Here is a 15224-nt window from a genome sequence, read left to right as displayed (position 1 = left end):
TTAGAAAAAACATTGCTATGTGTTTGGAACATTCGGAAGAAAATAGCTCTAGGTACTTAGAAAACTAAACAATTGAAGAAAGAAACAATTATTAACTCCAGGTAAAACCAACTTGTAAGGAAAGAAAATGTAATAATAGTTTACAGCTTGGGTGAACAGTGTTTATTTACTTGGTCAATAACGTAAACTAACTATTGATTTAACCATAAATTGTGGAAAACTATATGATGAAGATAAGGGGAGAAAAAATGGGGGTTAGAGTCGTGCAAGACAGCTAATTCCTCAACTGCCAGAATAAGAAATAAATGGTGCCTAAAATTGATAAATCAAGTAATAGTAATGTATTAGTTTGCTAGGGCTGCCATAGCAAGGTGGCACAGACCAGGTGGCTTAAAGAACAGAAATTTATTATCTCACAGTTCTGGAGGCTCTGATCCATGCGTCCAAGATCAAGGTGTCCCAGGGTTGGCGTCTTCCGAGACGTTTCTCCTTGGCTTGTAGATGGTGTCTTCACATGGCCTTCCCTCTTCATGTGTCCGTGCCTAAGCTCTTCTTACGAGGATAGCAGTTATATTGGATTAGGGCCCACCCTAATGACTTCATTTGAACTTAATTACCTGTTTAAAAACCCTACCTCCAAATACAGCCATATTCTGAGGTCCTGGGATTAGGACTTCGACATATGAATTTGGAGGTGAGAGGGACACACTTCAGCCCATAGCAAGTACTGTAAACTCATTTTTTGGAAATATTGGAGGTAAACACCAGAAGAAATAGCCAAAAGAGTTGAAAGTGGTTGCCTCTGGAATGAGACTGGAGGATTGCAAATAGCAAGTGGGGAGCTGGGCCTTGAACCCAGTCTGACTCCAATTCTCATATTCTTCCACTCTACCACAAGATTCGGAGCTCCTCGAGGGCCCTGGCAGTGCCGTGCTCACCTCCGCATCTCCCACAGCACCTTGCAGAGTGCCTCATGGTGTGCCTTCACTACAAATTTACTGATTTACGGCTGTATCACTGTGACCTTTAAAGCTGCCATTTGTTGGTTTTCTTTTCCTGTTAAAACAAGAAGCAGATAGGGGAGAACCAAGATCCAAAGAAGCTTCCAGGGGCCATAATGTGGAGTGTCCAGCTGAAGTTTCCCACACTCGGTCTCCTAGAATTTCTAGGTGCATCTCTGATAGCACTTTGAGTTTTGATGCTAGAGAGGGTCCATCCATGGCGGGGCAGGGGGATCGGGTGCTTTCCTGCCTGTAAAGCGAATGGTGGTGTTTCAACCCCTCCTCCTTGGGGTCTAGAACAGCTGCTCATCCCCGTTTTCTTGAGGCCAGTTTGGCTGTTGAAGGTGGCCACAGCCTCTGAAAGTTATTCACAGCCTTAGGGTTGTAATGTCATTCTGTGATTGATGCTTGATCCCATGAGGAGTTTGGTCCTTTTTGTGTTTAGGTTGATCCACAGTCATTCACGTGGCTGTTAAGGCTGACAGGATTTTGTGGTTGTCTCCAACCCCGAGGCTACGTGGACGCCCTTCCTGGGAGCACATCTCCAGTGTCCTCTGGGGAGTAGTGGAGGTTGGTGTGTATGTATGTCTGTCTCAGCATGCCTCAGATTATTGCATCCTAATAAAATTCTGATAGCTGGGCCCCGTCAATATCTCAAATACATGTGAGGAAACGTTAATTTAGAATCAATTTTAGGATGTTTCAGACTGTAAAGTCCTTTTAACTAGATCTCTGGCAAAGATGTAGAAGCACTTTATGGGACTGTAAATTTCATGTTGAACAGTCTTCGTGAAATACACATCTCCCTTACATACAAGCTGTTCTCTCCATATCAATCATGGCCTCTGCAAGTAATGTTTCACAAATATTCTGTAAATCACAGAAAACCCCATGATAATGTGAAATATGACTTTCACTTGTCTGTTAGACAAAGGAATCACACATGCCTCTTTCCCATCAGCACTAACATTTGTTATGGATAATAACACTTTCAATCACAACTATTTTTGGAAAACGGGTTTATTTTAAACCCTCCCTCCCCCACTGAAAACACTCTCCCAAGGACACAGACTCCTACAAACCACAGCCCATTAATCCAACTATACAATAGGAACTTGTTCTTCCCACTAACTTTCTTTAAAAGTTGTTTTTAAGAGAATTAGTATAAAAGCCCAAGGTATGAGGTGAAGGGGCAGTTACCTTGGCTGATGGGCGTAAGAGGGGGCCTGGTATCTAAAGACCCCAAATCTCTGACTCTATATGAAGTGAGGGCCGAGGGAGTCCCAGGTTTTTAGCAAGCACCTTCATCTTAGCCAGAACCTGTGGTCCTTTTAGTTGCTAGCATCAGCAGGGAAGCCAAAGAGGTAACATTTAGCTCTTAAACGTGAAGCAGATATTTATTACCTTAATATTCTTAATTCCATTACAACACAGCTAGATGCTCCCTGTTCGAGCAGCAGGTGCTGAGTCCTAGAGGTGTATTTTGAATGTCACTACATCCGTGTGGATGACAGAGGCTCACCCTGCCTCCAGGTGACTGCTGGAAAAGCAAAACCCATTGAGTAAGCTGCAGGACTTGCGTGGTTCTAAATATTTTGGTAACCTGTCTGTTTTCCCTCCCTCTGTAACCAACTTCAGAACTGATTGACCATGACCTCTATAAAGGAACAGGCAGCAATTAGCCGGCTCTTGAGTTTTTTACAAGATTGGGACAACGCCGGCAAAGTCGCAAGGAGTCACATCCTCGACAGTTTCATTGAAACCAACCAAGGCAAGACTGCCCCTGAACTGGAGCAGGAGTTTTCCCAGGGAGCCAGCTTGTTCCTGGTGCGCTTGACCACCTGGCTTAGACTCACGTATCCTTTGCTGAACAGAAAAAAAAATAGACAATCTTCAAAAGAAAAAAAGGAACGACGATTGTTGAGGGAGCCCTTCTCTTGATTCTCTCTGAGATTTTAGAACAGGACAACTGGTGATCAAAATATCATCCCTGGTGCTGGCCCAGTGGCGCAGCGGTTAAGTGCGCACCTTCCGCTTCAGTGGCCCAGGGTTCGCCGGTTCAGATCCCAGGTGCGAACATGGCACTGCTTGGCACACCATGCTGTGGTAGGCGTCCCATGTATAAAGTAGTGGAAGATGGGCATGGATCTTAGCTCAGGGTCGGTCTTCCTCAGCAAAAAGAGGAGGATTGGCAGCAGTTAGCTCAGGGCTAATCTTCCTCAAAAAAAAAAAATATATCATCCCCAAAGTCAAGAACTCCCTCAACTTCCTATCTTCCCAACCTACTGGTACATCCTCATTCTCACTCCTAACCTCTTTTGCTTCCATCATAGTTGAAGTGGGTGTTCCTTCTGTCCAGGGCTAATCCTCTATCTGTCCTGCACTTGAATCCTCTCCCATCTCCTTAGGGACTTTATTCTTTCTCTATAGCCTTCATTTTTGCCTCATTACCAGCTTTTTCATCAGCATTTATATATGCTCAAATCTTCTACCTTAAAAATTGTAATTCAGTCCCTGTCTATGTTGCACCTAGCTCCTGCCCTTCATGATGAAGCTTCTTGAAAAGGTTGTTTGGCTTCCCTGTCTTCACTTCCTCACCTCCCTTTTCTCCTTCACCCGCTGCAGTCTGACTTCTGTACCCTCCTCCACTGATGCGGGTGTTGACAAGGTGATTAATGATTTTCTAATGGCAAAACCCAGTAACTACATCCTTGGTCCTTATACATGACCATCCAGTTGCATTTGTCAATCAACCCACTTCTCAAAACACTCTTCCCTGAAACTAATATAATGTTACCTGTCAATTATACCTCAATAAAAAAACAAAGAAAGAAAAAGAAGCACATATAGACCATATCACAAAAAAAAAAAACACCACTCTTCCCTTGGTGTCTGTGATACCAATTCCCGTGGTTTTCTCCTTTGTTTCTGTCCGTTTATTCTCCTCTTCAGCCATCCCTTAAATGTTGGTGTTTCTTCTGCATCCCTCTTGTCTGCTCACTCAGATTCTCTCTGAGTGTTCTAATCTGTTGTCATGATGTCAACACCACTCCAGTTTAAAGACTCTCAAATGTGTACCCCTGCCCAAATTTCTCTCTGGAATCTGAGTTCCATACCTGTTAATCCCACAACCATCTCCCTTATATCCCATGGAATGACTCTCATGTTTCTGGCTTGGAAACTGAGTGAATGGGGTGCCATTGTGTAGGAAGAGAATACAAGAGCGAGTTTGGGAGTAGATAAGTTTGGTTTGGGATATGTTGTGTTTCAGCTGCCTGTGCTCAGGAGCTCCAGAGGCAGACTGGGGCTGAAGACAGATTTGGTCACCATTGAGGTGATGGTTTGAGTGATGGGGGGATTTGAGGATATTCCTGCTTTGTGTGCCCATAGCATTCTATGGATTCATCTCAGAAGCTTTTATTATGTATTTTTCTTTTTGCTTGAACCCTCTCCTCTTCTCTACACCTCCTCCTTATTTGTCTAATCCCTACTCCATTATTCAGGTCTCAATTTAGACGTCACCTTCTTAGGAAGCCCTTTTCTGAGCTCCAGACTGGCTTAGGTTCCTCTCTTATATATACTCATAGCACTTCCTCCATCTTAATAGTCGTCACATTTTATTCCTATTGCCTGCTTAATATGTCTCTGCCCCCACTGGATTGTAAACTCTCCAAGGGCAGGAATTGCATCTGTTCTATTCATTTCTTTGTTGCTAACACCTAGCACAATACCTGGCCCATAATGGATGCTTAATACATGTTCACTGAACAGAACTAAAGGCTTAAATAGACACAGCTTTCTTTCTTACACTTAAATCATTGATAAAATTATTAATCAGACTCAGGCCTAGAACACAGGCCAAATGGAATACCACTGAATACATCTTTAGATTGACCCAATGTTCTCAGACATTAGCGTGCATAAAAGAGGTTTAGGGGGCGGCCCCATGGCCAAGTGGTTAAAATTCCACACATTCTGCTTTCATGGGTTTGGGTCCCAGGTGCAGACCTACTCCACTCATCAGCCGTGCTATGGAGGCATCCCACATACAAAATAGAGAAATATTGGCACAGATGTTAGTTCAGGGCGAATCTTCCCCACCGAAAAAAAAAGAGGTTTAAAAAGCAGATTACCAGTCTATTTCCCCACCCCAAAGCTTCTGATTTAGTAGATTGAGAGAGGATCCCTGGACCTTTTATTTCTCATAAGCACCCTGGGTGACTCTGATGCCTGGGGTCCAAAGATGATGCTTGGAGAAACATCAGCACCTATAAATCTGGCTTCGTCCCCAAAACTCATGACACTAACCTCACCAAGGTTATCAGCAACCTCTTTGTCACCAAGTCTAAACTACCTTTTTCTTCCTTATCTTGCTTAACAACATTTTCCATTTGACCACAGGATGAGGTGGGTGAGGCAGGGTCAGATCCTATCTTTACTTAAAATTTTAATATTTTATTCATCATGGATTTTTTTGTGTTAATTTTGATTTTTAAAATAGTGCATTGAAATATTATTTGGTTACTGAGTTTTTTGGTGCCCTCTTAAATTTCTCACCCAAAGCAAGTACCTCACTCACCTCACCCCAGCCCCGGCCCTGCTTGCCCACTGTCCCTTCTTAAGCTGTCTTCTCCACCTTCTCCCATTGCTATTTCTCGGTCACTATTGTGGGATCTTTCCTACCCATCCCTTAAATGTTAGTGTTTCCCAGAATTCTGCGTTGAGCCCACTTCCTTTCTTACTCAGTCATTGTACTTATTCATGGTATCGTTCTCCTCCATATCCTACGTGCCAATCAGAGGGCCCAACGTGAGTGGACACCGCCAATGCTGATTGAATGAATGAATGAACCACCCTTTTAATATGTAGTCATATGTTCCATTTCTGCACCTGAAATTATTCATAGTTTCATAACTTTTTGTGACCTTGTAATACAACAGAGAAAATAGACTGGCTGAGGTAACCCCACCTTCCCCCACAGCCCACCAGGTATGGTGGATTTTGAAGGAAAACAAATCAATATAGCATCATTATGTTTTGCAAAATTAATTGTCACCTTCCACATAAGCCTCAAAACCCTTTTTTAACCTTGAACTACCAGAATAGATCAGTAAAACTAAGGATTTATATATTATAATGACAAAATTATTATTACCATTTATTGAGTCTTTTTATGCTCTAGGCACTGAGCTATGTGATGTATAAATATTATCTCAATGGAGCCTACCACCAAGCCTAATAAGTGATTGGTATTATCCCATTTTATAGATAAGAAAGGTGAGCCTTGAAAAGGCTGAGTAATTTACTAGTGAATGGCAGAGATAAGGTTTGACTCAGGGTCTGTCTGGTCCAAAGCGCATACACCATCCACTCTGCTTCAGTGTCTCCCACCCAGTGGACAGTGCAGACCCACAGTTCCACCTCCAACACCCTACAGGGAGATAGTCTGCATAAATAGCCCCACTCCCTCCAACCCAACATAATGATGCTAGATTGATTTGTTTGCCTTCAAAATCCACCATACCTGGAGGGCTGTGGAGGAGAGATGGGGTTACCTCAACCAGTCTGTTTTCTCTGTTATATCACAAGGTCACAGGAAAGCCTGACAGTAAGAACACTGACTTGGAGTTAGACTGCCTAGGTCCAAACCCTGGTTCCATCAGCTAACTTGGGGACCTTGGACAGGTCATTAAGCTGTCTGAGATTGTTTCCTCATGAAGTCAACGGAGATAGTAATAGCACCCACTGCTGGGTGTGGGGAGGATTAAACGAGACAATGCAAGCCAAGCAGTTAGCACAGTGCATGGCACACAATAAATGCTTAGTACTTGTTAGCTCCTGCTGCTACTGTGGCAAACTTCTGGAACTAATTGCTGGAAATAACGGACCAGAAATATGTATAGTGAGTGGCTGTGAAAATTAGACTAACCTGGGACAGAAGAAAAGAAGGTGACAAAAGTTGGTCAGCCTTCCTGGTAACTGAAGACAAGAGGAGGAGGTACTAAGACAGGAATGGGGGCTGGGGCTTTGGGGGAGCAGGGTGGAGGACAATGTAGGAATACAGAGAGTCCCGTGTGGGCTGATAGCCTGGCTCCCAGCTACAGTGGCAACAGGCAGGGGAGCCTGGCTCCAGAGCAAGCACTGTGTTTGCAGTAAAGAGCCTTTCCTAATGAGCCAATCTGTCTCTACTTCTATTGGCATCCTGGGAACCAGGGTGCAGCAGAGATAATTTGCCTCACGCACCCTCCCCTGCAACAAAGCGCCATTACCTCCAACCCATTACATTAGCCTTTATCAGTCTTGGAAGCTCTCAGTCATCCTCCATGAGCTGCAATAATTTCAGCTAATTTCTTAAGTGTTCTAAGAGCCTGTGATGTGTTATGAGCCTAGTAATTGTTGACTGGTTCCTTTTCTGTTGTAGCTTGATTTCATACCTTGTATCCCAGCTGATGCGTGCTCTGGGTGCTTTATTACAATGAAGGTTTTTGCAAAAGCTCACATTAAAAAATAACACTAAATACTTAGGTTGTTTTAAATCAGAGTTTAATTTTTCCACCATCTCCTGTCGTTCTTATTAGGGAGACACGCGATTCTTCATAAAGATAGTGACCTCCAGTGTAAAGCTTTGAGCAAGTACAAAATTGAGAATTAATGATAAAGCTGGTTATTTTTAGAGAAGTCTAAAAATGAGGCACAAAGTAATGAACTGGGCTAAGACCCAAGGATGCAACGTTCATGGCATAGAGAGACTTGGAAAATTGACCCCCAGCTTTCTCCATGCACCTTTTATTCATCAGAACTTCCTTGCTCTCTAGGGGGCCTGTCAGAGCCAAGGTGGCCGAACTACCCCAGAAAAGCTTCCTGGAGGACCATGAACATGCCCGCCAGCACTCCCTCTTCCCCCTACCCTGTGTGTGTTACCACTTCCCCTTCAACCTGGTGGCCCCTCTCAGATGAAGGACATAGTTCAGCTGTTGTTCATCCTGGGCCATAGGTGGTGTCAGGGATCAGACACAGGATCTGGTCTCTCTGTGGAAAACCACCCTGAAATTCACTCTTTAACTTATTATACAGCTATATGACTGGCTCATGTTTAGATAAGCTTTTAAGGTCCATTGGCATCTTCTTGTCAGCTGTAAGCAGGTGAGTTCTATTCTAGAGAAATTATGGGGTCTCAGTTGCATATGGGGCTCATGGTGTCCTTGGCATTCCTACCAAATGGGACCAGGGCCTCCAGTTATCAGGGGGTACCTAGTAGCCCTCGGGATGGGCCCAGGGGTGGTGTCAGATGTGGTGCTGCTCTAGCTGCCCCTCCATCCCATGTTCTCCATTGACACTTGACTAGTCAGCACCTTCTTGGTTGTGAATTATAGAAAACCAACTCAGATCAGGAAAAAGGGAAATTTATTAGCTCACTTAATTGGAAAGCCCAGAGGGTAGAAATCTCTATTTCAAGCCTGACTGGATCCAGGGGCTCAAAAAATGTCATCAGTACCTGGTTGCTCCCTCTCTCTTTTTCTCCATTTCTCAGCTCTCTTCTCCTCTGTGTTCATAGGCCTCCATGTGCTGTGGTCCTCAGAAGCTCCAGACATGCATCCTTCTAGCTCAGCCACACCAAAAAGAGAGCATGTCTTTCCCCAGGGTTCCCAAGAGAGTCCTGGGCTTTGAGCCTCATTGGACAAACATAGGTCCCAACATGCCTGGCCCCAACCAATTACTGCAGTCCTGGGGCCGGCCCAGTGGTGCAACAGTTAAGTTCTCATGTTCTGCTTTGGTTTCCTGGGGTTCGCCGGTTCGGATCCCGGGTGCAGACCTATGCACTGCTTGGCAAGCCATGCTGTGGCAGGCATCCCACATATAGAGGAAGATGGGCCAGTCTTCCTCAGCAAAAGCAGGAGGATTGGGAGCAGATATTAGCTTAGGGCTAATCTTCCTCAAAAAAAAAAAAACAAAACAACAGCAATTACTGCAGTCCAAAGGATCACGTGCCCTGTCACCAAAAACACATGGCCCGTGAGTGGCAGGGGGGTGATTCCCCAAGGGACAGCTGAGGTACTATTTCAAGAAGAAGAGGAACAGATGCTGGAAAGCCAAACACAAGAAACGTCCATTGTATTTAGCTTTTACATTTCCTGCTAGAAGAAAAAATTTCCAAACTATTGTGTTACTTTACCCATGCACACTTCCTGCATAGGAAGGCAGAGTATGTAAGGAAAGGTCCTTGAGATGCCCTTAGAAACGTTAGCGCCAAGGAACTTGACAAGTGGCTTATTTCTACTCTTCTATCCCTCTGGACAGTAATCGGTACCTTATAGAATTTCTTGAGGTTGGAGGTGTCTTAACACTCTTGGAAATACTTGGGCTGGAGAAGATCAAGGAGGAGGACAAGAAGGAATCCATCAAGCTACTTCAGGTTGTTGCAAACTCTGGCAGGAAGTACAAGGAGCTCATTTGTGAAAGCTATGGTGGGTACTATGTATGATAAGGATGTTAATTCCCGTGTCTCCTAGGGCCTGGGTTTAGGGTGGCAGCACTCCGCACTGCTGTAGGAAAATGCGTCATGGAACTGGTTGCACGGGAAGCATTGTGTACAGTGGACTCAATTAGCTCCTGTTCATGTCACCACCAGAAGACCCAGGTTTATGATTTTCCTGAGTCATCATTTGCTCAAATCTTTCCATGGTGGTTTTGGAAATACTTCTCCATTTTAAATATATCCTCTTTCATGCATCCTTTCAACAAAGATTTATTGAGCCATTGCCTAAAAGTCCTTTGTGAAATTAAGTGAGTTATGAATAACTCTAGAAATAAAATTGAAATAAAACCATTGAATGTGTGAGCTAGGTATATGCTAAGGTACTGAGAATACAAAGATGAATGAAATACAGTCCTTGTCCTCAAATAGCTTACAGTGTGGTGAGAAAGGTAGATAATCCAGTGATTTCAGTATGTTCTCTCAAGTGCTCTGATGGAGGCATGTAAAGGAGATGCCATCCCCATGCAGCCCTTTTTCAAAGCACTTCCCTCACTGCACTTTCCTCATGGTTCTCCTCTGTCTCCCCATGGCCTCTCTGAGCCTCAGTGTATTTATCCATTAAGTGGGACTAGCACCTCCCTCTGGGTAAAGTTTCTGAGATTAAATGCAGTAGTATTTCTCAAAACATTTAGTAAACTGGTGAGCGCGACACAGATGTTAGTTACCATTTAGCATTCAAAAATGCACGCTTTCCAATTTTAATCCTATTACCTCATATTATATAATCTGGAGTGAGGATTGTTTTCATAAGTCCCTTCCAATTTAGCATTTCCTCTCTTCTTTGCTCAGGTGTACGATCCATAGCAGAATTTTTGGCAAAGTCTAAGTCAGAAGAGACCCAGGAAGAAGTGCAAGTTCTGTTGGATTCTTTGGTCCACGGTAATCCCAAGTACCAGAATCAAGTATACAAAGGTCTAATAGCTTTGCTGCCCTGTGCGTCCCCGAAAGCTCAGCAGCTGTCCCTGCAGACTCTCAGGACTGCCCAGGTGAGCCCAGGCACACGCTCCTGTGGTTCTGATTCAAACACAGTAATCTTACAATTACCTTCCACAGCGGCGCTCCACGCAGGCATGAGAAACATAGCTCAGCCTCCCACTGCATGTCTGCTGTTCAATCAGCGCTACTTCCAGAAGGCCAAGGCAGGGCAGAGAGTTCATGTCTCCCAGCAGAGTGATTTGTCCTGTTTACTTAAGGATCAGAAAGATGTTGGCAGACTTAAAAGTGGTTGAGACAAGCAACAAGGATGATGAAAGGACTGTAGAAAAGATTAAAAGAGTCAATTGGATAGGGAAAGAATCACAGTGCATTTGTAGACAGCATGTAAGTGAAGAGGCCAGATCTCCAGTGCTTGGGAAAGCTCCATTTCTCTTGTTGGCTTCTGCCTGCCTCTCAGACAGTGCCCTGGAATGCGAGCAAAGTCAGATGTAGGGCATGGTGACCACATGAAGACACCGTGCCTAGTAAGGAGGGAGGAGAGGCTCCAAGAGTAGTTTTGAGACGAACCATCAAAAGCCCTGACAATAGCTCCAGGGTGGGCTGGAGGCAGGGGGACAGTTAAGAGATCAGAGAGATGGTAAGTGCTGAACTGTGGGAGGGGGAATAGAGGTAAACAGATGGGACAGACATTTTAGAGACAGAGTGCATGGGATTTGGGGCAGTACAAGAAAAGGAGGCAAAGATGGCACCCAACCTTAGATCAGACAGCAGGGTGAGCTGTGTGCCACCAGGAGAGAGCAGGAAAAACCAATTTGATCTGGGAAGAGTTAGGTTTTGACCCAATAAACTTGATGAGCCTTGGTGGCTCCCAAGTGCCTGTCTAGGAACAGGCCAAGCTGGCTGCAGAAGACATAGATAGGTCACTTGTGCAAAAAGTGCTGAATCTTGAGCCCCCCTCCCAAAGAATCTGACAGCTCTCAGGAGGCCTTTGGTAATGCTTTTTTTTTTTAAGATTTTATTTTTCCTTTTTCTCCCCAAAGCCCCCCCCCCCGCCCACCCCCCCCCACCCCCCCCGCCGGTACATAGTTGTGTATTTTTAGTTGTGGGTCCCTCTAGTTGTGGCATGTGGAACGCCACCTCAGCATGGCTTGACAAGCGGTGCCATGTCAGCGCCCAGGATCCCAACTGGGGAAACCCTGGGCCACCGAAGCAGAGCATGTGAACTTAACCACTCAGCCACAGGGCCAGGCCCTGCTTTTGCTTTTTAAGCTCCCCAAGTAATTCCAATTCCTGGTTCAGTTGAGGAATTGCTGTTCAGGACATCTAGTGGAGATGTCCATTAGACAGTAGAAAACAAAAATCTGAAGCTCCAGAGAAACACCCGAGATGAGGATGGCAGTTCGGATTTTGTGAGCAGAGAAGTGGCAATGGAAACAATGGAAGTAAATAAGATCACCCAGGTAGAATGTGCCAGGTAAGAAGAGAGAGAACACTGCCAACATTTAAGAGATGAGCTGAGGAAGAAGGTCCAGCAAAACAGTCTAATTATCATTATTATTTTCAGTTTCCATTTATTAAGTGACCCCTACGTGCCAGGCATTGTGTTAGGGGCTTACTTACGCTATTTCTTTTAGCCTTCACAATAGCCGATGGAGGCAGATATTATTACCCCCATTTTAAAGATGATGGAACTGAGTCTTAGGGGGTGTTCAATGACTTATTAAAGGCCACACACTAAGGAGGAGGTCTTTACTAAGTGGGCATTTAAATCCAACTCTCTCTAACTCCAAAGTCCTTATTCTTGCCATAAACCACCCTGGCTCTTTGAAAAAGAGCAATGAAAGCCAGAAAAGGAAAACAGGAAAAAGACAGGGCTGTGCAAATGAAGGGAAAAGAGTTTCAATAAGGAGGACATGATCAACTGGGTCAAATACAACAGAGAGATTAGGTACCACTAGAACCAAAAGATGGTCCCAGCAGGAAAAGTTTTGGTGAATTAGGGGACCATCCTATGGCAGGAAAAATTAAATTGCAGCAGCCTGTCAAAGGATGCATGGAAGCTGAAGAAGTGGCTTCCCCTGCGAAGGTTAGATGTAAAGGAAAGAACGAGCATCAGTGAGAGAAGACAGAGTTGAAGGACAATGTTGTTCAATCTGGGTGAGTTTGAGGATGTTCAGAGCTAAAGGATGGAACCAATACGTGGGCAAAGGTTGAAGATGTAGAAGAGAGGATTGATTGCCCAATTGGGAGAGGTTCCTGAGGGAGAGAAGATTTAGGATCTTGGATGAGTTATGCGCTCCCCGGCCTATGCCCGCCCTCCCCCTGGCAAGGCAGCTGACTCGTCCCTGCACCTCTAGCAGGTGGCCGGCTAGCCTTGACTGCATGCCTCCTGAGCTAGAGCGTTCAATGGCAACTTCACCAGACGCTCAGTCTAATTCTTGGCTGCCCATCTCTGCCCCTCCTCTTGAGAGGAAATTTACCTCTCTGGTGCCAGGCCAAGGCCCAGTGACTCCCCACGGCCCTCCCTCTCCCCATTCAGCCAGGCTGCCTACCTCTTTGGAAGTCTGTTTTTCATTTGTTCCAGGTGGACAAGCTCTAGAGAGTAACCGCCTTGTCCTGTTGTTTGTCTTGTCAGTCAATCATTGGAGCCACACACCCCAGCATCGTGGACTGCGTGCTGAAGGTACTACGCACGATGCACCTGGAAGTCCAGTATGAAGGTAGGGGAGGTGGCTGGGTCTGCTCCAGGTTGCAGAAGGTGGCAGTGAGAGCTAGGCAGACTAGCTCTTAAAAGTTTTCTCCTGTTCAAAAAGAGCCTTGTTGCTGAGTGTCCTGGTTAGCCTTGGCGGATGGAAGGTGCTGGATTGGTATTGACGGGCAAGTTATTCAGAAAATGACAGTCACATTCTGTGCCCCGAATCAGCCAGATGGTGCTTTAATAGTTGTTAGAATCTGCCTGGGTCCAAAGCTGGCTCTGGTTCCCAATCTTCTGTGGTGCTTCCCCTCTAAACAGAAATCACTGAGGACTGTCCTTTTTCTAAGAAACTAAATTGGATAGTGGTAGTATTAAAAAGTTTTCAGGGGCTGGCCCCATGGCCGAGCGGTTAAGTCTGCACACTCTGCTGCAGTAGCCCAGGGTTTCGCCGGTTCCGGTCCTGGATGCAGACATGGCACTGCTCGTCAGGCCACGTTGACACGGCATCCCACATGACACAACTAGAAGGACATGCAACTAAGATATACAACTATGTACCGGGGGAATTTGGGGAGATAAAGCAGAAAAAAAAAAAAGGCAACAGTTGTTAGCTCAGGTGCCAATCTTAAAAAAAAGAAAAAGTTTTCATTTATTGAGTACCCCTATGTGCCAGCCACTTTCCATGCATCATTTCATTTAATTCTCAAAATAGCCACAAGAGTACAGAGACTGGCACATATTAGGTATTTGAATGTTCAAATGAATGAATGATGGGAGTAGGTATTTTCATGTTTTTCGAACGTAAGCATTGAAGCACAGAGAGATTAAGTATGCTTCCCAAGATTACACAGCTAACTGGATTCAAACCAGATCTGTCTGACTCCAAAGCATATGCTTTTAACGTGTAGCACGTGACAGATGTTTACAGGATGTTATTTCCTTCCCTGTTCCTATAGTGGATCAGAGAAGGGAGATTCTGTTTTCTACAGGAGAGATCAAGGAAGGGTTCACTGAGAAGGTGGTGTCGAGCTGAGCCTTGGAGAATGGGAAGGATGTGGGAAGGTAGAAAGGAGCAGAGGAGGGCATTCTGGAAAGGGGAATGGAATAAAGGAAGGCGTAGAAATAGGGAAGTACAAGATGTGTATGGGGAGTGACAGGCAGATCACTTGATGGACGTTTGCAGAGGTCTCGGCCCAGGCAGACCTAGAAAGGGAGGCCAGGACCAGATTGCAGAGCACCCTGAATATCAGATGGCGTAGTGGCACTGTCTCAGTGGGCAGCACGGAGCCATTGAAAAGTGAACAGTGAAAGGGGCATGAGAGAGGGAAAGCACTGCCTCGGGAAGATGGTGGGCCAGAGCCACAGGGAGACCTGAGGCTGGAAGCCAGTTGGGAGGCCTTGCAGGTGGTTCGGATAACAAAATGGGAATGAGCTGATCTAGCTGGACACTGAGGCCCCAGGAAGAGAGAATGAACAGGACTGGGAATGGCCTGGGTGTAGAGAATGAGATGGCTTATGGAAGGGGGAGTGGGCAGGGCTGAGGAGGCCAGGACAGAGAGGCCCTTTAAGCAGGAAAGGTCTGGGCATCAGTACGTATCGGGACTCCTGTATCCAGAATGACAGGCTGAGCCCCAGGTCCTGGAAGTCTGGGAGGGGCAGAAGGAGCAGGCAGGCACAGGGGTTTAGGTATGCAAGTGAGACCCTGGGGAAGATCAACAAAGGTCTGCAGGCTCCCTTCCAATCTCGATTATTTTTTGGAGGCAGCATTGAAATTGAATGTCAGTCGTATTTTTCCTTCAGCAGCTTTGTCAATTTTGTATTTGTTTGACCCCTGCAGGTATGCGTGGGTGTGTGGACCTTGTGTGGTGAGAAGTAATGCTATGTTGAAATGGATTCCCAGCTGGAGCAGAGTCCCCTAGCTGGGGAGGAGTTGCCAGTGAGGGGGTGGGCGGGCGGAGGGGCCTGAGTAAAGGTCAGACCTAGCAGCAGAGAGCTGTCACTGGCACTGGAACAAGGGAGTGGCCTGGCAGTGGGATCATGTTAGGAAGCATAATCA

At 45.5% G+C, this 15224-nt stretch overlaps 2 protein-coding genes across 14 annotated transcripts in view; one reads left to right on the top strand and one right to left on the bottom strand.

Moving 5' to 3' along the window:
• TMEM53 (transmembrane protein 53) overlaps positions 1 to 15224 on the bottom strand; it is a 69063-nt gene that overhangs the window by 31033 nt on the left and 22806 nt on the right. The gene's annotated exons all lie outside the window — the stretch shown is intronic.
• The window catches only part of ARMH1 (armadillo like helical domain containing 1), a 49784-nt gene that overhangs the window by 12586 nt on the left and 21974 nt on the right, over positions 1 to 15224 (top strand). For 10 of the 12 annotated variants that reach the window (XM_070609844.1, XM_070609841.1, XM_070609850.1 and 7 more), the window contains 6 exons: positions 1447 to 1571; positions 2640 to 2857; positions 8076 to 8144; positions 9300 to 9466; positions 10327 to 10523; positions 13109 to 13193. In XM_070609844.1, coding sequence (XP_070465945.1) covers positions 2652 to 2857; positions 8076 to 8144; positions 9300 to 9466; positions 10327 to 10523; positions 13109 to 13193 — 724 coding nt within the window. In that variant the 5' untranslated portion in view covers positions 1447 to 1571; positions 2640 to 2651. The remainder of the gene's footprint in view (positions 1 to 1446; positions 1572 to 2639; positions 2858 to 8075; positions 8145 to 9299; positions 9467 to 10326; positions 10524 to 13108; positions 13194 to 15224) is intronic. The other 2 variants (XM_070609853.1, XM_070609848.1) reach the window with 1 other exon arrangement.

The sequence above is a fragment of the Equus przewalskii genome, chromosome 2, assembly GCF_037783145.1.
Source record: "Equus przewalskii isolate Varuska chromosome 2, EquPr2, whole genome shotgun sequence".
NCBI classification, from domain to species: domain Eukaryota; kingdom Metazoa; phylum Chordata; class Mammalia; order Perissodactyla; family Equidae; genus Equus; species Equus przewalskii.
The sequence above is the reverse complement of the archived record's forward strand: the minus strand, read 5'-3'. Positions and strand labels throughout refer to the sequence as shown.